At 44.2% G+C, this 25,890-nt stretch overlaps 1 protein-coding gene across 1 annotated transcript; it reads right to left on the reverse strand.

Annotated features, from left to right (window-relative positions):
• Window positions 1-8,300: 8,300 nt before the first annotated feature.
• Window positions 8,301-25,426, reverse strand: LOC139391137 (GDNF family receptor alpha-4-like). The gene is made up of 8 exons (XM_071138687.1): window positions 24,965-25,426; window positions 15,797-16,078; window positions 14,795-14,872; window positions 14,229-14,580; window positions 14,011-14,120; window positions 13,611-13,745; window positions 13,266-13,402; window positions 8,301-10,424 (listed from the first exon to the last, which is right to left on the reverse strand). The coding sequence occupies exons 1-8, from the start codon at window positions 25,002-25,004 to the stop codon at window positions 10,230-10,232; spliced, it is 1,329 nt and encodes a 442-aa protein (XP_070994788.1). The 5' UTR covers window positions 25,005-25,426; the 3' UTR covers window positions 8,301-10,229.
• Window positions 25,427-25,890: the final 464 nt, after the last annotated feature.

Consider the following 25,890-nt stretch of genomic DNA (forward strand, 5'->3'; position numbering starts at 1 on the left):
CTATTCACAAACACAAACAGAACCCCACAGAGCCCCAGGACAGCAACACAATTAGACCCAACCACATCATGAGAAAACAAAAAGATCATTTAATGGAAAGAATTGACAAAAAAACAGAGCAAACTAGAATGCTATTTGGTCTTAAACAGAGAGTACCAAGTGGCAGAATACCTGACCACCGTGACTGACCCAAACTTAAGGAACAGACTTAGTGAGCATAGCCTTGGTATTGACAAAGGCCGCCGAAGGCAGACCTGGCTCTCAAGAGAAGAAAGACACTGCCCACAAAATGAGGTGGAAACTGAGCTGCAGCTAATACTTCCTAACCTAATATGGTATGACCATATTAGAGACACATATTTTCCTCACATTACACAGACGCACAAAGAACTTGAAAACAAATCCAATTTTAATTAACTCCCATATCTATTGGGTGAAATACCACAGTGTGCCATCACAGCAGCAAGATTTGTGACCTGTTGCCACAAGAAAAGGGCAACCAGTGAAGAACAAACACCATTGTAAATACAACCTACATTTATTTAGATGTATTTTCCCTTTTGTACTTTTAACTATTTGCACATCATTACAACACTGTATATAGACATAATATGACATTTGAAATGTCTTTATTCTTTTGGAACTTTTGTGTAATGTTCACTGTACATTTTTTATTGTTTATTTCACTTTTGTTTATTATCTATTTCACTTGCTTTGGCAATGTAAACATGTAAACAATGTAAACATATGATTCCCATGCCAATAAAGCCCCTTCAATTGAATTGAGAGAGAGAGAGAGAGATACAGACAGAGACAGACAGAGACAGAGGAGGGGAGAGAGAGAGAGAGAGAGAGACAGACAGACAGACAGACAGACAGACAGACAGACAGACATAGACAGACAGAGACAGAGGGGGAGAGAGAGAGACAGAGACAGACAGACAGACAGACAGAGACAGACAGAGACAGAGAGGGAGAGAGAGAGAGAGAGAGAGAGACAGACAGACAGACAGACAGAGACAGAGGGGGAGAGAGAGAGAGCGAGAGAGAGAGAGAGAGAGAGAGAGAGAGATGCAGATGTGATCGATGGAGGTAGAGAGGGAGAGATAAAAAGGCAGATTGAGAGAGTGATACGGGCTCAGAGAAAGGGAGGTGTAGACAGAGGGAGGGGAGAGAAAGAGAGAAGGACTGAGGGAGAGCGGGAAGGAGAAGACTCTTAAGTACAGTGAGGGGTGCTAGTCTAAATGTTGTGCCGCCACACCTGGGATGTGAAAGCCGCTGACGCCACTAAAACAAATGACAGACCATAAATAAGACGTCAGAAGCACCTTGGGTTATTAACAGAGCGAGCAGCGTAGCAGCCAGCGAGGCATAGCCAGGCCAGACAACACACACTGCTGCTCTGTCCCTTACCAACACCATCTCCACACACACACACACATACACACACACACACACACACACACACACACACACACACACGGCACCTGGAGGGAGAGAGGGAAAGAAGGAGATGGGCATGGACAGAGAGAATGTGGAAGAACATCCAGGAGAGGGCTTTTGAGAAAGAGAGGAGTGGGGGATTAGGTGGAAGAGAGGATGACAGGATAGGAGCTGTAGTTCAATAGAAGTAGAGATGATCAGGTGAAGGTGATGGTAGAAGATACAGGTGGAGGAATAGAAGAGAGGAAGCGAGGGATGAGAGATAGAGAGGTAATGAGGGGGACAGGAGATAGACGAACAAGAGCAGCACTCATTAAGAATAAAAGCTCCATTAGTCAGCAAACTGTCCGTGTGAGTGTGTGTGCTTCCTAAGTATAATGAAGGGACATAAAGTGATGCCACAATGATAGGTAGTGGACACACACATGCACGCACACATGCACTCCCAAACGTGCACACACATATGCGCACACTCCTGGATCTAACTGCAGCAATTCGCACTTACTAACTACATATTGATGCGGCAAACAGCACAGACCCATGGTCTGAACGCTGATGAAAGACAAATGAGTTTGTGTGTGAGTGTGTGTGTGTGCGTGTGTGTGTCTGCACAGAGAGTCAATGGGTATGTGTTCACTTCACAGCAGCCAGCCAAGAAGCCAGGGAACACAAAACCACAATGATAACAGGCAAAGATTAACGAGCTGTACTCCAACAATAATATGCATATAGATGGGCCCTGCATGCATCCTGAGAGAAATCGATAAGGAAGATCATATTCTGCAGTTGTATAATTTACTGTGACATACAGAATGCACAACCACAGCACCAGGAAACTCCTGCAAACACCCTGTAGCTCAGCACTCCAAACATTAGTGCAGTTTGGTAGATTTCAGCCAGTGGTTTGTGCAGGTGGATGGAGATAAATAGCTCAGGTGTGAATACACAGATCCTGATAGCTGGAGAGTCCCATAGCATGTGTGTTGTAATGCAGTGTGTAATGCAGCATGTCTTCTTCTTATTAGGCTGTTTAACCCTTGTGACCCTCTAATGTTACAGGATGCAGTCTGTGGAGTGGAGACGGAATCTCATCACTCCCAATGCAAGCCATTTAGACGGAGTAGAATGAGTCATTCTGTACCACCCAGAGACAGACGCTATCTCTCCATCCATTTCTGAATGAAATCCATCCTTATCGGCCTGGCTATTCAGAGCCACCCCAATCTCTGACTGCAGTCTCAGCTATTCAGGGAGTACATGTCTCTCCGTTCCAAAACGACAGAGACTAACTGAGAGAGAACTAGAGACAGGGTGGGAGAGAGCTTGAGAAAGGAGAAAGCTAGAATGTGTGAGAGAGAGAGGAGGATAGCGATAGAGAGCTAGATGGAGAGAGAGCTAGAGAGAGAGAGTGGACTAAACTGAAAAGTAAGGAAGCACAGAAAGAAACTGTGTGTGTGCACTGGTTGGATTCATACAGACAGTCAGTATCACAATGCAGTTTATTTACTGCCTATATAAGGATGACAGACGCTTGCTTTTAAAGCTGATCTGGAGTCAGATATGAGTTGAGTTCTCTCCCCCCCCCCCCCCCCACCACCGATGCCTGTGCAGTTCCGAGTAGGGTTTTTAACCAGCATTGATCTGATTAGGCTGCAGTCTTCCTTTGTTATCATCAGGGTCGTAAATGTTTAAGGAGCATTAGGAAGCACAAACGAGGTGGACGGAGGAGGGCTTAATGCTTAAATGACCATTACTGGATACCTCTCTCTCCATTTACAGATTAAAAGCTTTACTGGGTCTCCTGCTCTTCCATCTCTCTCCGTCTGAACACTCATCTGTCTGAACGGACTCAGGAGGAAAAGTTTGTTGCGTTCCCCAGGGAGGACAGAGGATAAGGTAGAGAGAAAGGAATAGAGAGAGAGAGTAAACAAGGCCTTTAGTCTGTGCCAACGTGCACACACACACACACTCTCTCTCTCAGCCCATGGGCAGAGTGGTCACGGAGGAGCAGAGAGCAGGAGACCTATTCGTTTTGATTGGACACAGTGGGAGAGAAACCTGTCTGATTATTTAATAGGTCTGTGATTGGGGCTCCTCTGACTGTGTGTGTTTGTGTATCTGTATGTGTCAGTGTTAGTGTGTGTGCACGTCAGTGTGTGCGGTTTAGCTGACAACGTCACCAATGTGGCCGGAAGGCTTGCGTTGTTATGATTCTGAGCCATCGGATAGCTAGCAACAATGACAAGAAGCTGGCATGTGGGGAATCATGTGGGACTCGTTTCAGCTAGTTGCATCTTGTTATTGATACCGTGTCTTGTTTTGAGGGGTTTTGACTGATGTCATGTCTATGCTAAAATGGCATAAAATCACTAGCTAGCTAGCTACCTTACAACTGTAATAATGTATTTGAGAGACAACAAGTGCTCATTGTGCAAATGTATTTATGTTTTCAATAAACATTTGGAGAGGGGAAATATAGTTTACACGTTGTCAACAAATCTAAGCCAACCCCGTCTGTTCTGCCCCACAGTTGCACAAGCCTCAGTTTTGTTGCCAAACAACCAACCCCTCTATGTGACCACAGTGTTTGGTAGTTTTGTAGTCGCTCTTCAATGCTGGTAGTACATCACAGTGATTTCATTAACCACACACTGACAACGGCCATTAAACCTGATGTAGTGTTTCAATCATCGTCATCATCATCATCATCACTGCCACTGCTTCAACACAGTATCACCATGTCAGAACTAGGACAGAGAATTGGTGCATGTGAAGTTCATCGTCATCATCATCATCATCACTGCCACTGCTTCAACACAGTATCACCATGTCAGGACTAGGACAGAGAATTGGTGCATGTGAAGTTCATCGTCATCATCATCATCATCACTGCCACTGCTTCAACACAGTATCACCATGTCAGGACTAGGACATTGGTGCATGTGAAGTTCATCGTCATCATCATCATCATCACTGCCACTGCTTCAACACAGTATCACCATGTCAGGACTAGGACAGAGAATTGGTGCATGTGAAGTTCATCGTCATCATCATCATCATCACTGCCACTGCTTCAACACAGTATCACCATGTCAGGACTAGGACAGAGAATTGGTGCATGTGAAGTTCATCGTCATCATCATCATCATCACTGCCACTGCTTCAACACAGTATCACCATGTCAGGACTAGGACAGAATTGGTGCACGTGAAGTTCATCGTCATCATCATCATCATCACTGCCACTGCTTCAACACAGTATCACCATGTCAGGACTAGGACAGAGAATTGGTGCATGTGAAGTTCATCGTCATCATCATCATCATCACTGCCACTGCTTCAACACAGTATCACCATGTCAGGACTAGGACAGAGAATTGGTGCATGTGAAGTTCATCGTCATCATCATCATCATCACTGCCACTGCTTCAACACAGTATCACCATGTCAGGACTAGGACAGAGAATTGGTGCATGTGAAGTTCATCGTCATCATCATCATCATCACTGCCACTGCTTCAACACAGTATCACCATGTCAGGACTAGGACAGAGAATTGGTGCATGTGAAGTTCATCGTCATCATCATCATCATCACTGCCACTGCTTCAACACAGTATCACCATGTCAGGACTAGGACAGAGAATTGGTGCATGTGAAGTTCATCGTCATCATCATCATCATCACTGCCACTGCTTCAACACAGTATCACCATGTCAGGACTAGGACAGAGAATTGGTGCATGTGAAGTTCATCGTCATCATCATCATCATCACTGCCACTGCTTCAACACAGTATCACCATGTCAGGACTAGGACAGAGAATTGGTGCACGTGAAGTTCATCGTCATCATCATCATCATCACTGCCACTGCTTCAACACAGTATCACCATGTCAGGACTAGGACAGAGAATTGGTGCATGTGAAGTTCATCGTCATCACTGCTTCAACACAGTATCACCATGTCAGGACTAGGACAGAGAATTGGTGCATGTGAAGTTCATCGTCATCATCATCATCATCACTGTAGTCGCTCTTCAATGCTTTAATAATGCACTGGAGAATGTACTATTGAGGAGAACTGAGACAAAGCAGAAATACACCACAGTGATTTCATTAACCACACACTGACAACGGCCATTAAACCTGATGTAGTGTTTCAATCATCGTCATCATCGTCATCATCATCATCATCACTGCCACTGCTTCAACACAGTATCACCATGTCAGGACTAGGACAGAGAATTGGTGCATGTGAAGTTCATCAATAGGCCTTTTTATATGTGCCCATTAGATGCCGTCAACTGTTGATGGAGGCACATTGGATAAGTGCCATCTCTGTGTTATTCAAATACCTTTTCTTGACTTGCTCATGCACATGGTCTAGTACATGAGCATTCAACTCTGACCCCACGAGATGATAATTCATTGCTCCCAGCTGGCATCCTAGGTCTAAATCGGTCCCTGGTTGGAGGGGAAGCATGAAAAAAGCAGTGGGAACTGGCTTTCAGGTTCCACATTTGAATTTGATACTCTAGTCAGTGCATTCACAACAGTTCCAGGAAGAGAACGGAAGAAAACGGAAGATCATATATATATTTTTTATTATATTCATGTACACAGTGGAGGTGTGTGTCTGAACTGCAGAGAGAGGAAAAGCACATAACACAACCTGATCAGAACCTGTTCTGACGGGTAGGGGGGAGAAAGCTGGCCCTCTCCTGTGGTACACAGACATGCTTAAAGGGAGCAGGGTGAAGAGAATCAGTGTATTGGCATCACGATTTGTTTTCGTATTCTTGAACACCAGCAGAACAGTTCAGTGATCCTGAATGGTCGTTCCTGTCACTTTCCATTGTCCAAACGGCACATAAAAGATAGTGGCGGGAAAGTCTCGCAGCCTGACTAGGGAGAGGAGATCGGTCCACTCAGCGTTGCAGCGTTCAGGAGAGCGAGAGAGTGAAAAAAGCCTTTCATCATCATATTGTTGCTGCGCAGAGTAGTCAGGCAGTTCAGTTCTGCCTGCTCATGAATGCGTGTCTCATTTGCAGTCCCAGCGTGCGTCCTCTCCCCTCCTGAATACCCATCAGCCCACTGGGCCAGCTACCTGCAGGAGGCAAGGCCCACCGGGCAGAAAAATGCTAAAAAGGGCTGCTTCACCTCTGGAGGTGCTGGGATAGAAAACATCTGATCATTATTCAGCACCATTTAGCATTATTTGGCGCTACAGCAAACAGAGGCAGAGACAAAGCATCACCAGGGATACACAGACAGACAGATGAGTACAGATGCAGCATGAAAACACTGTAACCATTGAGCATCCTCTGGCCTGACAAGAGTCATCCCTATGTCCAAGACACGAACACACCCACACTAAGTCATCCTGATGGCCGCTACACACTCAATACAACATGACATTGTTGGTGGTAATTACTTAATGAGTATGCAGTACAGTACGGTCAATTAAAGATGGGTGATTATTGAAGATGAAAGGTGATTATGAATGTGAAAGCAGGGCAGGGCAGGTATAGAGCATAGAAAACTGGTTGTTCACACACAGAAACACTTTACACAGAAACGCTTCACACAGAAATGCTTCACACAAGGAACACTGAGCCTATGCATGAACACAATCAACGAATGCGTGTGTCACAGGTGTGGCTTTTTGTTTCTGCTGTTATTTGTTTTAAACTAACAGAAACTCTTGGAATGCTGCTCTGTCCTCCTCCACTGTGTGTCTTCCTGTAGCAGCAGAGCTTTGCGAGGAGTTTTGCGAGGCTGTGCTACAGTAGAGAGCTGATGCTTTAGGACCCAGGGAGTGCGAAATAGATCAAGAAGGGTAAGCCAAGCTACAGCACTAATACTGATACAAGCCCGCAGGCCATGTCAGCTCTCACTCTCTCTTCCTCTCCGTCTCTCATTCTCCCCCTCCGCTTTCCTCCCTTCATCTCTCCCTGTACACGTTTCTTACGGAGTGTGTGTCGTGTGTGTCATTCTAGTTCTAGTTTTTCTTGCTTTGTTTTTATTTCACTGACAGTCTCTCCGCAGTGAACAGTATAACTAAGCCATGGTGCTGCTAACATTCCTGTGTCAGGCCAATGATGGATTACAATGCTCAAGTCCACGGTAATCAGACACCAATGAACTGATATTTAACTGAGAGTGTGTGTGTGAGTGTGTGAGTGTGTGTGTGTGTGTGTGTGTGTGCGTGCGTGCGTGCGTGCGTGTATGTGTGTGTGTGTGAGTGTTTATGATAGAGCTGTATTACAAGCGAACAAGAACGGTAAAATAATCCCTTCAGCTACCCTCCTACTCTATGTCAGTTGATTTAACGCATGGCTTCTCAACTTATTTATTTCAGCGATATTGATGTAAATGATTGGTATCCTTTTCTCCATCTCTCAGTCTGTCTGTTGGCAGTGGCGAGGTGTCAGCAGACGACAAACGGCCGCAACAACAATTAAAAAATAACAACAGGCCTCGTAAAGACCCCACACAGGCCTGACAGGCACATCAATCTACCACCTATTCTCCTCCCTGCTCTCAATTAACCCCAGAAGGAGATCTGTGAGCGGCTAGCTGACCTTGGTATTAATGATGCTCATGTTCTACGGAATGGAAGCATAGATCTTCATGTAAGCATGTTCCCCTTTCCTTTAGAAAAGAATGACTGATTGACAGACAATATGTGTAAGGGTCTGTTGTTCAGGTGGACAGTTGGTGTGTGTGGGGGGGGGTTATAATTTGATATTAGGGCCTGGGGAGAGATGCAAGATGCATACTGCAGACCTTCCGTCACTTCAGCCCCTCCCTAACCCCACAACCCCCCCCCCCCCCCCCCCCCTCCTTTCTTTGTCCACCACCATCTCCAACCCCTCCGGATGGAAGTTAATTTTACACGTTCCACAGAAATAGAGGAGACAAAAAAAAACATTAGTGTCAGCAAAAGATTTATAAGACAGAGGAAATATAGGGCCAGCGATTCTCCACGGTATGTTTGCGCTCGAGGGTCTCTCTCTCTGTCTGGTTCACTCTTTTTCTCTCTCCCTCTATCGCTCCTCGCCAACGATTTTCCCCCCAGAGCTCACCAGAATATGAAGGGCTTCAATTCAATCTAACTCGCATTGCAGTATTTACACAGTAGCTTTTTCCAATGATCAAGTTAACTGACAGATTGATCTTTGGTACTGAATAAAAACCCACAACTACTACCATGGCAACCCCTCTCACAGGTATGCTTTCACTTTTCAGAATTAGAAATGTGTGGGAACGGGATGAATATTTTGAACATAAGACACTGGTGGGTTTGAATGAATTCCAGCCAAAGAGTTCACACCAGATCACATTATCTCAATTGAAACAAGTAAAAAAGTGCAGAGGAAATGGACGATACACCAGAAACTCACTCCCTCTTTATCCTTTGTCTTCTATGTCTCTCTCTGTTTCTTTCTCTCTCTCTCTCTCTCTCTCACTGTTTCTTTCTCTCTCTCCCTCTCTGTTTCTTTCTCTCTCTCTCTGTGTTTATTTCTGTCTCTCTCTCTCTGTTTCCTTCTCTCTCCCTCTTTGTCTCATCCTCTCTCTCTCTCTCTCTCTCTCTCTCTCTCTCTCTCTGTTTCATTCTCCCTCTCTCTCTATTTCCTTCTCTCTCCTTCTCTGCCTGCGAGTGTCAACCCCAGACGGGCGTCCACACCTACTGAGAAGATATTAGATTTTTTATTACTCACATTGTTTCAGTTTTTTTGATGATGCTGTTTTATTTGTATTTCTGCAGCTGTTTTTTTCTCCCAGGCCTGTGCTGAGTCATTTAGACACAGATAGAGCAATAAACCAAAAGCGCTTGCATTATGAACACCTGCTCTTTGCGTGACAGACTCACCAGGTGAATCCAGGTGAAAGCTACGATCCCTTATTGATGTCACTTGTTAAATCCACTTCAATCAGTGTAGATGAAGGGGAGGAGATGGGTGAAGAAGGATTTCTACGCCTTGAAACAATTGAGACATGGATTGTGTATGTGTGCCATTCAGAGGGTGACTGGGCAAGACGAAAGATGCAAGTGCCTTTGAACAGGGTATGTTAGTAGGTGCGAGGCGCACCGGTTTGTGTCAAGAACTGCAACGCTGCTGGGTTTTTCATGCTCAACGGTTTCCCGTGTGTATCAAGAATGGTTCACCACCCAAAGGACATCAAGCCAACTTGATATAACTGTGGGAAGCACAAGAGTCAACATGGGCCAGCATCCCGGTGGAACGCTTTCGACACCTTCTAGAGTCCATGCCCCAACGAATTGAGGCTGTTCTGAGGGCAACTCAATATTAGGAAGGTGTTCCTAATGTTTGGTATACTCAGTGTACATTCCTTCCTAACACTGACTGTAAGCACTTCTCCATCACTGGAGAGTACAGAGGTATGAATGGACAGAGTGAAGCTTGGATATACTAAAGCGCCATCGGACTCATGGTAACCTGTCACGTCTTCACCAAAGGAGGAAATTACTCACATATCATATATCAAGTCACTCAGTTTAACCCCCCTCTGTCACTTTGGAGTTGGTTCACCTCTATGTCTGTCATACACAAAAAGTCTCCATCGGGCAAAACCATCACCTGACAGTGGGAGGTGAAGCAAAAAAAAGAAAACAGACTGTACAAGACTGTCTCAAAAGGAAGAGAGAAGGAAGGAAGCAATAAACACTAGAGGTCCTTTATCTTCTCTTATTTTCTCCATCCTCTGTCTCTCTGTGCCTTTCTCAGAGTCTCTGTGTCTGTGTGCAAGGGCCCCGCCCCTCCTTACCCCCAGCTCAGAGAGGCAGACAGTAGCAGAAGGAGCAGCAGCAGGGAGGGAGGGGGGGCTGAGGACAGACGGGGGGACACCCCCCCACCCCCAGAACCCAGATTGGACACCGTGGCCTTCTCAGCATAGAGAGGGATCACGTCAAACTGACCCCCCTCCTCCTCTTCCTCCTCTTCCTCACTTTGCTCCACCTGAGATAGAGAGATATATATATTGTTAGAGGAGAGGGAGAGAGAATGAGATGAGGGGTGAGTGAGGAGAAGAGAGGGGAGAGAGAGAGAGAGAGAGAGAGAGAGAGAGAGAGAGAGAGAGAGAGGAGCGAGGGATTACAATGTGGAACACGGAGACGAGGGAGAGAGAGAGCGAGAGCAAAGAGGGGAGAGAGAGAGAGAAGGAGGACGGAGTAGAAGGAAGGATTAGGGTAGAGAGAGTAAAGGAGAGAGAGAGAGCGAGAGAGAGAGAGACAGATGGGCATGCATAAATTAATACTGATGAAGTCTGATTGATGCACGGCCTCTTGCGAACACCTTCATCTAATCCTCTCAGAGAGAGAGATGAGGGAGAGGGAGGGAGACAGAGAGAAAGAGAGAGATTAAGAGATGTAGAAAACGTGAGGGAGAGAGAGAGAGAATTGAAGAGAGGGAAAGAGAGAAAGGGAGACAGAGAGAGAGAGAGAGAGAGAGCGAGAGCAAGAGAGAGAGAGAGAGAGAGAGAGAGAGAGAGAGAGCGAGAGTATTGGAATCCCCCTGGTCTAGCTCGCAGCTCAGATAATCTCTAGCTGTGTTCAGCATGCGGGGAGCAGAGGAGACATAAAGCGCTTCACTGTCACTTTGCTCAATGGACCAGACTGGGTTTAGCAGTCAGCCACCAGCAGTCACTCCTGTGGTCAATGGTCATTCCAGCAGCCTGTTGTCGCTACAGTGGTCAATGGCCAGAGTGCTAGAGGTGTGTACTAGGTTGAACATTCTGTACTTGATGGTTAGTGTTCAGTCAGGTGGTCAGTGTCTAATCGAACGGTCAGTCAGTGGTCAGTCCATCTGTTTGTGGTCAAGCTGGCAGTGGTCAGTCCATCTGTTTGTGGTCAAGCTGGGTGGAGTGGTATTTTACTTTGCTTTATTTGATTGCCAGTTGTGTGATTAGTGTTTGGAGGAGCAATGCATGTTTCTGAGTGATGGTAATTCAGCTAAAGTGGTGAGCCGTTCAAAGTGTTGAGTAATGTTGAATAGTGTTCAGTAATGTAAGGTAGTATTGGGTAGTGTTGAGTAATGTTATGTAGTATTGGGTAATGTTAGGTGGTATTGGGTAATGTCAAGTTATGTTAGGTAATGTTGGGTCGAGTTGAGTATTATTAGGTAGTATTGGGCAATGTCGAGTAATGCTAGGTAGTATTGGTAATGTTGAGCAATGTTAGGTAGTATTGGGTAATGTTAGGTGGTATTGGTTAATGTCAGGTTATGTTGGGTAATATTGGGTAATGTTAGGTCATGTTGGGTAGAGTTGAGTAATGTTAGGTAGTATTGAGTAATGTTAAATGGTATTGGGTAATGTTGACTAATATTAGGTAGTATTGGGTAATGTTAAGTAATGCTAGGTAAATTGGGTAATGTTGAGTAAAGTTAGGTAGTATTGCGGGTGGGTGGGGTTATATCCTGCCTGTTTGGCCCTGTCCGGGGGTATCGTCGGACGGGGCCACAGAGTTTCCTGACCCCTCCTGTCTCAGTCTCCAATATTTGTGCTGCAGTAGTTATGTGTCGTGGGGCTAGGGTCAGTCTGTTATATCTGGAGTATTTATTCTGTCTTATCCGGTGTCCTGTGTGAATTTACGTATGTTCTCTCTAATTCTCTTTCTCTCTTTCTCTCTTTCTTTCTCTCTCTCTCTTTCTCTCTCTCAGAGAATCTGAGCCCTAGGACCATGCCTCAGGACTACCTGGCCTGATGACTCCTTGATGTCCCCAGTCCATCTGGCCGTGCTGCTGCTCCAGTTTCAACTGTTCTGCCTACGGCTATGGAACCCTGACCTGTTCCCCCGGACGTGCTACCTATCCCAGACCTGCTGTTTTCAACTCTCTAGAGACAGCAGGAGCGATAGAGATACTCTGAATGATCGGCTATGAAAAGCCAACTGACATTTACTCCTGAGGTGCTGACCTGTTGAACCCTCGACAACAACTGTGATTATTTGAACATCTTGGCCATGTTCTGTTATAATCTCCACCCGGCACAGCCAGAAGAGGACTGGCCACCCCTCATAGCCTGGTTCCTCTCTAGGTTTCTTCCTAGGTTCTGGCCTTTCTTGGGAATATTTCCTAGCCACCGTGCTTCTACACCTGCATTGCTTGCTATTTGGGGTTTTAGGCTGGGTTTCTGTGCAGCTCTTTGTGACATCAGCTGATGTAAGAAGGGCTTTATAAATACATTTGATTGAAATTGGATATTGCACAATGTTAAGCAATGTTAGGCAGTATTGAGTAATGTTAGGTAGTATTGGGTAATGTTGAGTAATGTTAAGTAGTATTGGGTAATGTTAAGTAATGTTAGGTAGAATTGGGTAATGTGGAGTAATGCTAAGCAGTACTGGGTAATGTTGAGTAACATTAGGTAATGTTCAGTAATGTTGGGTAGTATTTGGTAATGTTGTGTAATGTTAGGTAGTATTGGGTAATGTTGATATTATTATCTACCAGCGGGCAATGTTGAGTAATGTTAGATAGTATTGGGCAATGTTGAGTGATGCTAAGTAGTATTGGGTAATGTTGAGTAATGTTAGGTAGTATTGGGTAATGTTGAGTAATGTTAGGCAGTATTGGGTCATCTTGAGTAATGTTAGGTAGTATTGGGTAATGTTGAGTAATATTAGGTAATGTTGAGAAATGTTAGGTAGTATTGGGTAATGTTGAGAAATGTTAAGTAGTGTTGGGTAATGTTGAGTATTATTACGTAGTATTGGGTAATATTGAGTAATGTTAGGTAGTATTGGGTAATGTTGAGTAATGTTAGGTTAGCATTGGGTAATGTTGAGTAGTAGTACTCACAGCGTTGTTACTGAGCTCATCCTGGGCATTGTTGCTGAGTTTGTTCTGCTGGTCCAGGGGGGAGGGGCGAGGGGAAGGGGGAAGAATGCTCTCCACTGGCCGAGGGGGGGAGCTACCCATGGTACTTATGGATTTCTCTGTGAGACGGACAGATAGACACAGTACATTACATATTGTGTGTGTGTGTGTGTGCATGTTCACATGAGTGCATGAGAGCGAGTGTAGCTGACAATGTGACAGATTGATGGATTGAAGTGTCAAGTAGTAAATTAATTGCTTTCCGTATGAAAATTGCATTGATTGGTTAGATGGTTAATTGACAGGTAGGTGGATGTATAGACTCACCCAGACAGACGTTATTGGTGAACATGTTCTGGATCTTCAGGCAGTTCTTCCATTGGTTACCACTGCCCTCACAATTGCACCACAGGGCCACGTCCATAGTGCTGTTGCTAAGGTAGTTGGGGGTCATGATGGTGCCTGGAGGAGGGGGTCAAAGGTTACAGAGGTCAACTCCTACTACAAAAGGTCAAGTCCTACCGCTGGCCATCTGACGCCCCACTCACCCAGCCCTGACATGACCCGATAACACCCTCTTGTCATCTTTATCACTCTCTAGTGATCCACCCAAATCTATATCCTAGAATACTCTTTATTCTCTCCGTCTCTCTCCTCCCTCATCTCACCCCTCTCCGTCCTTCATATATCTGCATCGCTCGTCCTCCTATAGCCTCATCTCTCTTACCGATGAGTCCGGCGTAGGATTTGAGGCACACTGTTCCACTATCTCTGAAACAGCCCGAGGGGGAGTGGTCGGAGGACTGGCAGTTATGCTGGAAATCAGCCAGTCTGGACCTGAGACAGACACAGACAGACACACAAACACACACGTACACATATGAAAATGTGAGCGCTTATAAGAGACAAATGTGTTTATGTGTGCGTACATGTTGTGTGTCTGACCTGCAGAGTTGGTCCCTCGTGCAGGAGCTCTGCAGATGCAGACAGTTGGGCTGTTCCCCGTCTCTCTCCTGGTAGGAACAGGAAGGGACGATGGTCTTCCTGCGTCTCTCCCCACACAGTTTGTCAGTACAGGGGCAGAACAACAACCCCAGGCTGTACTCCCCTGGGACACGCTCCAGGAAGCGCCGCAGCGCCCGGTGGCACTTCTGCCTGTTGCAGTGGTCCGAGCCTGGGACGGGCTTAGTGCAGGCCAGGACGTACTCAGACCTCAGGGACCCGCATTTCTCATACAGACCACAGTCCTGGGCTGCCTTCAGACACGCGTTCTGTCCATCTAGAGGAAGAGAGGAGGCTGAGAGAGAGAGGGGAATGGGGAAAGATAGAGAGGAGGAGAGATATAGAGAGGAAGAGGGGAGCGAGGGAGATAGATAGAGGAGAGAAAGTAGACATCTGGTCACTTGAGGGCTGTGTAGATGAGTTGATTGTTTGGGTTTTGTAGTGTATTGATATATTGAACAGGAGTGCCTGAGGGTTTTAATGTAATGGGGGATTGTGTCGTTGGCTACCTGCGGCCACTATGGAGGCCATGTGAGACATTTCCACTGGCGAGTCATCATAGGGAGACGCCTCCAAGTCCTCATAACCTACATGATCACAGAGGAGAACATCACATTACAACCTCATCATGACAACATCGGAGACAACGTTATATCACAACCCAACACCATGATATCGCATTGTAACCTAACCATGACACGCAGGAGAGATCACCACATAATCTATGCATCCCTAATCGCATCATAATCTCCCAACACCACAGGAGACTGAATCACAAGATAACGGAACACGCAGGGAAACTTCACATTATAACAGGGACTCGAATCAGACAACCACCATTTCATTATATTCACACAGCTTCTGCCAACATCATAATAACACCTACTCTTAAAATCTATCATGGATATATTTACCTAATAATAGGCATGTTGTTCCAGATTTGAAATAATTACATGGGTATGGGTACAACCTAAATATACATATTTTATTCTGTTCATATGTAAATCCCGGTCATTATTTTTCATAATGACACGGTAGGGGAGAGCACTCTCTCTGTTGTGTTAGAGTAGTGTGTAATTACCATATGCATGGTGACTAACAGGGCATGGGGAATAACTCCATTAGCTGTCATTCACCCTCATCGATGTGCGGATGGAATGGCACCCTATTCCCTACGTAGTGCACTACTTTTGACCAGGGCCCATAGGGAATAGGGTGCCCACTATGTAGGGAATAGAGTGCCATTTAGGACGCAAACAGACGAGTGGCCGTGCTTTGACAGTAGCATCACACGGTGGCTGTAGGGTCGGGTCACAGAGGACGGCTAAGGGTCCAATCTAGTCGTGGCCAAATGGTGAGTCAAGAACCAGTGGTGCTAGAAGTCTATACTGAATCCTTACTTCTACAAGCTAGTAACAAACATACACATTTATGTCACACCCCCCCACACACACACACACAAACACACACTTTTCCCTTTTTCACACACGCTCACACGTACACACACTCACTCTGCAGGGTCCTGACACTCCAGTAGACTCGGAGGCAGTGCTCCTCTCTGCGTGCGCCGCGCTGACACTTGCAGGCCAACAGGGGGGGGTAGTGCAGGGCGCTCAGGGCCTCCAGGCACCCTATCCTGGCCTTGCTCCCCTGCGGAGCCACCTCCTCCTCAGACACACAGTACCGCAAGGTGCTGTACAACTCCTTGCACTGGGGATCTGCTTTACACCCACTCTCTGCCTCCACACAGTCCATAATGCCCGGGGGGAGGGGCGGCAAGGAGGTGACCACATCTAGAGGGGGGAGACAGAGAGGGGAAGGGGAGGGGGAGAATGGTCAGCCATCTCTACATTCAAAGACTCAATCATGAACACTCTTACTAACACTTGTAAGGCTGCTTCACGTGATGCGTTGTCTCTACCTTCTTGCCCTTTGTCATGTTGTGTTGCTACCGTGTTGTTGTCATGTGTTGCTACCATGTTGTGTTGTTGTCTTAGGTCTGTCTTTATGTAGTGTTGTGGTGCCTCTCTTGTCGTGCTGTGTGTTTTGTCCGTTCTTTTTAGGTTTAATCCCAGCCCCCGTCCCGGCAGGAGGGCTTTTGCCTCTTGGTAGGCCGTCATGGTAAAAAATCATTTGTTCTTAACTGACTTGCCTAGTTAAATAAAGGTTTAATAAAATGTTTTAAAAAGCCATATTATACGGATGACATTGTAAATGGTCCTCACAATATGGCAGCCAGGGAACCCACTACAGAATGTTGCTTTGGAAAGGGAATGTCCATTCTACAAATATATTTCTCAAATAACATATCCAGGCTGTATCACATCCGGCCGCGATTGGGAGTCCCATAGGGCGGCGCACAATTGGCCCAGCGTCATCCGGGTTTGTCCGGGGTAGGCCGTCATTGTAAATAAGAATATGTTCTTAACTGACTTGCCTCGTTAAATAAAGGTTAAATACAATTTTTTTTAAATCACTCTGTGCTACAATGTACTGTATTTGTCTTCGGGATGAATGCACTGACACTGAATATGAAAAGTCAGTACTGTCCTCTTATATATTTAATTTGCTTGGATGTGAAGGAATTTTCATTGAGTGAATCTAAATGAATTGTGATGAGGGTTCCATATTGTGTGGAGAAAAGCCAGAGCTTACACAGCACGAGGCTTCCTATTTGGAAAATACTTCATATTTTACCCCCAAAAAGGTTCTGCATTATATTTTTCGCTGCTCTCCACTTTTATTTGTAAGCCAAAAGCAAAATGCTCCCTTGGTAAAAATTCAATGGCTCACGCACAGACCTACACACACACACACACACACACATGCCCTGAGAGAGACCTTTTTGCGTCTGGTTTATGCTGTGGGGGAGACTGAGGGGCGGAGCCTATCATAACTACAAAACACAACACCATACATCCACAGGAGGGGGAAGAGCAATCTGTCTGTGACACACGCACACAGACACCCTGCCACACACGCACACAGACACCCTGCCACACACGCACACAGACACCCTGCCACACACGCACACGAGATGAATGAAGTGGTTGAGAGAGCAAAAAGAGATTAATATTCAACAGAGCAGCAAATGTAAATCGAATATAATGAGTTTCATGAAATAGACTACCCGAGACACTAGGCACAGCATAGATCAACGGGAGAATGCAAATCGAGTAAATAAAGTACAGTGGGGTGCATGTACGCTTAAACACCAGAGCACCAACTACAAAAACGAATGACCCAGGTCACTTAAAAACCTGGAAGCTCATCAGACTTCCCCCTAAACCAGTCACGTGTTGCCATAGACATCCCACGCGAATCACTCACTGTCACATGACGTCACATTGACCTCATCACCTTTCAAAAGGAGAAGCTGAGGGCCAGTATGTATGTGGTTTTAAATACATTATAAATGCTCATACACGTTTACAGCCAAGTTATAAAGCATTACACCTATAAGGTTTAAGTAAAGTGTTCCCGTTTTACTTGTAACTGATCCTGGGCCAGTTCTGAGGTGTTGTTCATTAATTAAGGTACACATCTGTCGTTCTGCCCCTGAACAGGCAGTTAACCCACTGTTCCTAGGCCGTCATTGGAAATAAGAATTTGTTCTTATTAACTGACTTGCCTGGTTAAATAAAGGTTTTAAAATAAAATATATATGGTTAGGGATAGGTCATGGATTGGGAGAGCTGGCTCTAGATCAGTGGTTATGGGTGCAGTGCAGTGCTATCCCAGAGTTCAGTTCAAGGAGCAGTGATGTCATGCAGTCCCCATGGGTACAGCAGAATGGGCATATGACAGGCTTCCAGTGAAGACACACCAAATCTCCCAGCCAAGGAGACAAAATCCGTACACACCATCTGTTGCTCCTGTGTTTGAGATTCCAAATCCTTGTTCTCAACAAACACACAAACGTGCCCTAGTCTCTCTCTCTCAATTCAATTTCAATTTAAGGGCTTTATTGGCATGGCAAACATTTACATTGCCAAAGCAAGTGAAATAGATCATAAACAAAAGTGAAATAAACAATAAAAAGTGTACAGTAAACATTACACTTACAAAAGTTCCAAAAGAATAAAGATATATTATTATTAATGTCATATTATATTATATTTATTATATATATATATATATTTATTTAGTGTTGTAGTTAAAGTACGAATGGGAAAATAAATAAACATAAATATAGGTTGTATTTACAATGGTGTTTGTTCTTCACTGGTTGCCATTTTCTTATGGTAACAGGTCACAAATCTTGCTGCTGTGACGGCACACTGTGGTATTTCACCCAATTGATATGGGAGTTTATCAAAATTTGATTCATTTTTTAATTCTTTATGGGTGTGTGTAATCTGAGGGAATGTGTCTCTATCATGGTCGTACATTTGGCGGGAGGTTAGGAAGTGGAGCTCAGTTTCCACCTCATTTTGTGGGCAGTGAGCACATAGCCTGTCTTCTCTTGAGAGCCAGGTCTGCCTACGGCGGCCTTTTTCAATATCAAGGCTATGCTCACTGAGTCTGTACATAGTCAAAGATTTCCTTAATTTTGGGTCAGTCACAGCGGTCCCTCTCTATCTCTCTCTCTCCTCTCTCAAACCCCCTGAAACATACGACTAATAAAACTTCAAAACGTGAAACACACACCGACCTTGGCTGTCCCTGTCCCTATCTGAACACACAATCCATATTCCAAACAAAATGTTTTATCAACCCTATCATCACATCTGTACACTATGTATACAGCGCATTTGGAATGTATTCAGGTGTGCCTTGTCAAAAATAAAATTTGTGGAATTTCTTTCCTTCTTAATGCGTTTGAGCCAATCAGTTGTGTTGTGACAAGGTAGGAGGGGTATACAGAAGATAGCCCTATTTGGTAAAAGACCAACTCCATATTATGGCATTAACAGCTCAAATAGGCAAAGAGAAACAACAGTCCATCATTACTTTAAGACATGAAGGTCAGTCAATCCGGAAAATGTCAAGAACAAGAACTGTTCTTATAGGCACTTTAGTATTGCCAGCCTAATCTCAGGAGTTGATAGGCTTGAAGACATAAACAGCACTGTGCATCAAACAATGCTAAGAGCTGCTGGCAAACGCAGTAAAGTGCTGTTTGAATGGATGCTTACGAGCCTAATGCTGCCTACCACCGCTCAGTCAGACTGCTCTATCAAATATCAAATCATAGACTTAATTATAATATAATAAACACAGAAATACGAGCCTTTGGTCATTAATATGGTCGAATCCGGAAACTATCATTTCGGAAAACAAAACGTTTATTCTATCAGTGAAATACGGAACCGCTCCGTATTTTAACTAACGGGTGGCATCCATAAGTCTAAATTTGCTGATACATTGCACAACCTTCAATGTTATGTCATAATTATGTACAATTCTGGCAAATTAGTTCGCAACGAGCCACTGTTTCATATACCCTGACTCTGCTTGCACTGAACGCAAGAAGTGACACAATTTCTCTAGTTAATATTGCCTGCTGACATTAATTTATTTTAACTAAATATGCAGGTTTAAAAAAAAAAATACTTCTGTGTATTGATTTTAAGAAAGGCATTGATGTTTATGGTTGGGTACATTTGTGCAACGATTGTGCTTTTTCGCGAATGCGCTTTTGTTAAACCATCACCCGTTTGGTGAAGTTGAGGTAGGCTGTGATTCGATGATAAATTAACAGGCAACGCATTGATAATATGCAACGCAGGACAAGCTAGTTAACCTAGTAATATCATCAACCATGTGTAGTTAAGTAGTGATTATGTGAAGATTGATAGTTTTTATAAGATAAGTTTAATGCTAGCTAGCAACTTACCTTGGCTCCTTGCAGCCATCAGGTCCTTTTGATGCTGCACTCGTGTAACAGGTGGTCAGCCTGCCAAGCAGGCCATGCCGATTAATCGGTTGACCTCTAAAAGAAACCACTACTAAAGGACACCAATAATAAGAAGAGACTTGCTATGGCCAAGAAACACAAGCAATGGACATCAGACCGGTGAAAATTTGTTCTCTGGTCTGGAGTCCAAATTGGAGATTTCTGGTTCCAACTGCCGTGTCTTTGTGAGACGCGGTGTAGGTGAACGGATGATCTCCGCATGTGTATTTCCCACCTTAAAGCATGGAGGAGGAGGTGTTATGCTGTGGGGGTGCTTTGATGGTGACACTGTCTGTGATTTATTTAGAATTCAAGGCATACTTAACCTCTCTCAACCACCCATCCCGGACCCGGTATAATATTCATCAGCAACGCTGAATAGCATAGCGCCACAGTCAAATAATATTACTAGAAAATATTCATGTTCATGAAAGTGCAATATTGCAAAACACAGCTTGGCCTTTTGTTAATCCACCTGTTGTCTCAGATTTTGAAATTATGTTTTACAGAGAAAGCAATACAAGCGTTTGTGTAAGTTTATCGATCGCTCGACAAAACAATAAGTACACTTAGCATCAGGTAACTTGGTCACAAAAATCAGAAAAGCAATCAATTAATTGTTTACCTTTGATGATCTTCGGATGTTTTCACTCACGAGACTCCCAGTTAGACAAAAAAAAATAATTTTGTTCCATAAAGATATTTTTTATATCCAAATACCTCCGTTAGTTTGGTGCGTTATGCCCAGGAATCCACCGGAAAGAGCAGTCACGACAACGCAGACAAAAATTCCAAATTATATCCATAATGTCCACAGAAAAATGTCAAATGTTTTTTATGATCAATCCTCAGGGTGTTTTTCAAATATCTATTCGATAATATATCAACCGGGACAGTTGGCTTTTTCACTAGGACCGGGAGTAACAATGGTCACCTTTCTCTTTTGCGCACAACTCACTCTGAGAGCCCCCACCTATCCACTTACGCAATGTGGTCGTTCACGCTCATTCTTCAAAATAAAAGCCTGAAACTATGTCTAAAGGCTGTTGACACCTTAGGGAAGCCATAGAAAAAGGAATCTGGTTGATATCCCTTTAAATAGGCAATAGGGATGCATAACAACAGAGAGGTTTCAAAAACATGGGCACTTCCTGATTGGATTTTCCTCAGGTTTTAGCCTGCAATATCAGTTCTGTTTAACTCACAGACAAAATTTTGACCGTTTTTGAAACTTTAGAGTGTTTTCTATCCCAATCTGTCAATTATATGCATATTCCAGCATCTGGTCCTGAGAAATAGTCTGTTTACTTTGGGAACGTTATTTTTCCAAACATAAAAAGAGTGCCCCCTAGCTTCAAGATGGTGTTTTGCTGGTGAAACCGTCTGTGATTTATTTAGAATTCAAGGCACATTTACCCAGCATGGCTACCACAGAATTCTGCAACGATACGCAATTCCATCTGGTTTGGGCTTAGTGGGACTATCATTTGTTTTTCAACAGGACAATGACCCAACACACCTCCAGGCTGTGTAAGGGCTATTTTACCAAGAAGGAGAGTGACGGAGTGCTGCATCAGATGACCTGGCCTCCACAATCCCCGGACCTCAACCAAATTGAGATGGTTTGGGATGAGTCGGACTGCAGAGTGAAGGAAAAGCAGCCAAAACGTGATCAGCATATGTGGGAACTCCTTCAAGACTGTTGGAAAAGCATGTTTTTTTATTTCCCTTGTCGTCATCCCTCTTCATGAGGAAATCATAATGGAGTTTACAGTTCCGTCTAGGTTGTTCCAAATTATTTCAATCATTTTCTGATTTGAACGAAACCATTCATACATGTTTTCCCATGGTGGAAGTAGTCAGCAAGTGACTTTTTGGACCTGATTGTGTCTTCCCCACTGAAAAAGATAAACTGTTCAGTTTGATATCATTTGAAAGCTTAAAAACAGGTTTGTCAAACTATTCTAGGATTTCTTTAAAAAATGTTTGAATGAAAAAAAATGTTATTTTTTAATCTTGAATGTAAATGATCTAAAAATGTGTAAACTCCCCCCAAAAATATAATTTTCAGAAATTTTGTACTTTAGACCCTATTTTACATAATCCGAGGTGTTTGTGTTGTGCCCAACATTGGTTGAGACACTCCATAGTCTTGAATACAGGGTGGGTGTAATTTCAACCATAGAAATGGAACTCATAGAATGGACCTATCCCTTCAGACCCCTGCAATTTAGCTGGTACACCATTGACATTTAAATAGAATTGAAACTTTAACTTCCGATTACTACCAGAAACATGTCCACCGGTCCACCCACTGTTGAAAGTTAACTTGGGAATGTCTATTCTATTATCTATAGTTCTGTGATTTCAGTAGGTTTCCTACGGAAGATAGATAGTTTAATTTATAACAATGAATATTCCCACTCAAGTCAACATTCTACGATGTGTGGAACTCCAACCATCCATGTGGTGCCATATGAAAGTTGAAATTTCAACATTATAGTACATTTATAAACCAAAACATGACACCCATGCAGTATTCGGGGTGGGGCGGCAGGTAGCCTAGCGGTTAGAGCATTGGACTAGTACACAAAAGGTTGCAAGATCTAATCCCTGAGCTGATAAGGTAAAAATATGTTGTTCTGCCCATGAACAAGGCAGTTAACCACGATTCCTGTCAATGAAAATAAGAATTTGTTCTTAACTGACTTGCCTAGTTAAATGAAGGTAAAAAATATTATATATGATAAACTGGGTGGTTCCAGTCTTAAATGCTGATTGGCTGACAGCTGTTGTATGACAACAATCTATTGTTACTGCTCTAATTACATAGGTAACCCGTTTATAATAGCAATAAGGCACCTCGGGAGCTTGTGATATATGGCCAATATTCCACGGGTAGTAGTGTCAGGGGAGTGTCAAGGCACTCTGTGTTGCATCGTGGGTAAGAACAGCTCTTTGCCGTGGACTATTTGCATTGTGCCACCCCCCAACCCCTCTTTTACGCTACTGCTACCCTCTATTTATCATATACGCATAGTCACTTTAACCATTCCTACAAGTACATACTACCTCAATTAGACAGACTAACCGGTGCCTGTATATAGCCTCAATACTCTTATAGCCTCGCTACTGTTTTTTTCACTGTCTTTTTACTGTTGTACTTATCTATTGTTCAACTAATACCTATTTTTAAATAAAAAATTGCACTGTTGGTTAGGGCCTGTTGGTTAGGGCCTGCATTTCACTGCAAGGCCTGTTGTATTCGGTGCATGTGACAAATAAACTTTGATTAGATTTGATATTGACCATACATCTTACCCCCTCAGGCCTTATTGCTTAAGTAAGCTGTATCTCAACCAATGACGGGCTCAACACAAACACAATCCTGTTTGTAAGCTTTCAAATTTTATCAAACTGAATCGTTAATCTTTTTCAGGGATGAAAACATGTCTCATGGTATGGTGGGGTATGCAAAATGGGTCAACTTTGAGCACCTCTATCTCCTGAATGTGTTGGTATTCAGGTCCAAAAAGTGACTTTCTGACCACTTCCACCATGGACAAACATGTATGGAAGGTTCAAATCAAAAGGGGTGCAGTGAGAAAGTGATTCAAATCATATGGAACCTCTTTATGACATTTTCCAAAGCCCTGCTGTTCAAACCCCAGCCTCCCGCTATGCGGTAAAATCCCCTCCGACGGAGATATCAGGTGGGCTGGAGTCTAGGCCTAATACACTTTGGAACACCTGTCACCGGAGTGTGTGACACGAGATGGGCGCGCGCCCCGGGAGGCAGTCAACACATAGTGCGCGACCCCGCCGTGTGGCGCCCAGTCCCGGTGTCTGTCTCCGCGGCTATTCAAACACACCTGGACGCGCATCTGGCCACAAGCACCTGCGTGCCGATAAGACGTCAACCTCGATTCCGCTGTTTGCACACCGGTGTCGGTTGAATGCGCTTCCTCATTGAACAACAACTTTACAATTTATTCTGATGTGCGGTTGGAGGTGAGGTGAATTTGTATTAAGATTTTTTTTAAATCAAGAGACCTGTAAGCCAAAAAGGTGTTCGCGTTAATCAAAACACGCTCACTCGGGACGAGGGAGAAAAAGACACCGCGCTGATATACGATGCGACCCTTGTCGAATAGGCCTACACCAGCACATCAAACACACAATAATTAACTCGGCTAATAAATAAAACTGTCGATCCGTGGGGGAATTATGCGTGCAGCCTATGCCTTAGTCGGCAGCAACTCAGAGGGAGCGGAGGCTTGGGGATGCCAACTTCCGAATATCCAAAAATAGTGGTTGTACAAGAGATCGTCAACCTTTGCTCAAAGTCTGGAATGGAAATGTCTTAAGTATTTCCCGTAATCAGATCACAAAGTTGAAATTCAAGTCGATTCCATTTGTTTCCTAAAGTCTCATCAATTTCATCAAATATTCCTGCTGTCATAAAGGTTTTATTAAGAGCAGCCTAGACAATCCTTGCAAAGAGTAAATTTATTTGGAAAATTAGAAGCCATGCCTGTATCCAAAGCTCACTGAAAACGCGCATTTGAGCCATGAATGTAAAATGTTAAATCAAATAATTGGCGTTGTGGGCAATTAGCCTTATTACGTCTTCAGACTTTAAATACGATATTAGTACGGTGTCATGATTGCCGATACAATCATATTGCTAAAAAAAAGTGATTTTAAGGCTAGATAATAGGCTAGAATGACTGACGACAAAAATGGATGTAACACCATTGGATACCTTCCTGCATCTTACCTTGTATGAAGATGCTGAGCAGTATTCCGAGGAACAACATCTCCGTTATGGGGCGGGAAGAGGCACGGGGACACGGAAAGGGAGATGGAATTTGGACTTCGTGCGTTTGCTCCGCCACGGCTCTATTCGCCCGCACACGACCCGCGTCACTCCGCTCAACGTTACATCCAGCGGGAGTCACGCTCCACGGTTCTGGGTACGTGTTGCTGGTGTATAGTCCTGTATAACGATTAATTCCTTAGATTACACTGGTTGAGACAACAGCTAACATAGTTTGACTGTCACCACCGCCAAAGTGCGCAGCGTGTAGCGCGTGCACCGATAGACTGAACACAATTAACCAAGACTCCCAAATACAGCTGTGGAACATCAGGTTACTCTGCATCCATAGATAGTGTCAAAATTACAGAATATTTTTCTAATGCCATTTCTCTCTCCGCAGTGGCACTAGAGGAGCCCGTCTACATGCTGCCGGAGACGTCGGGAGACCATGAGGATGACAGATGCAGTGCAGTTGGGTTATTAACCGGCGGTCCCTCCTCCTCGCGCTCGTCCGTTCACTGTGCGACAGTGGGTTAAATGCCATACACAGCTGCGTCCTGATGATTGGCTCAGAAGAAGAAGTTCTCAGATGCGACGATGGGGGACATATAGTAAGGGGTGTACCAGGCTATATTAAGTCTGGACATATTCGAGTGTCCTCATAGTTTCAAACTAAATAGGATTTCATGGACGTTTGTAATTTCATGTAGCCTACCATATTACAACAGCCATGTCTGAATGCAGGTCCCCTTATCCTCAGACTAATGACATGATGCCCTGGTGTGTTTGTAAATATTGACCTTCGGACTTTCCTGTCAACACCTCTCACTGTTGTGAAAGATATTGGCTAGTGCACAGGCTATGCTATCATGGCCCCAGATCTG

This window comes from Oncorhynchus clarkii, chromosome 31, assembly GCF_045791955.1.
Source record: "Oncorhynchus clarkii lewisi isolate Uvic-CL-2024 chromosome 31, UVic_Ocla_1.0, whole genome shotgun sequence".
Classification (NCBI taxonomy): domain Eukaryota; kingdom Metazoa; phylum Chordata; class Actinopteri; order Salmoniformes; family Salmonidae; genus Oncorhynchus; species Oncorhynchus clarkii.

Excerpts from the sequence above, each read along its gene's own strand:
- LOC139391137 (XM_071138687.1), bottom strand. The coding sequence starts at position 25,004 with ATGTTGTTCCTCGGAATACTGCTCAGCATCTTCATACAAG. Across the intron at positions 14,581-14,794 it reads GGCCTCCATAGTGGCCGCAG|CCTCCTCTCTTCCTCTAGAT; the intron begins GTAGCCAACGAC and ends TCTCTCTCTCAG. Across the intron at positions 13,403-13,610 it reads CACCAATAACGTCTGTCTGG|AGAAATCCATAAGTACCATG; the intron begins GTGAGTCTATAC and ends TCCGTCTCACAG.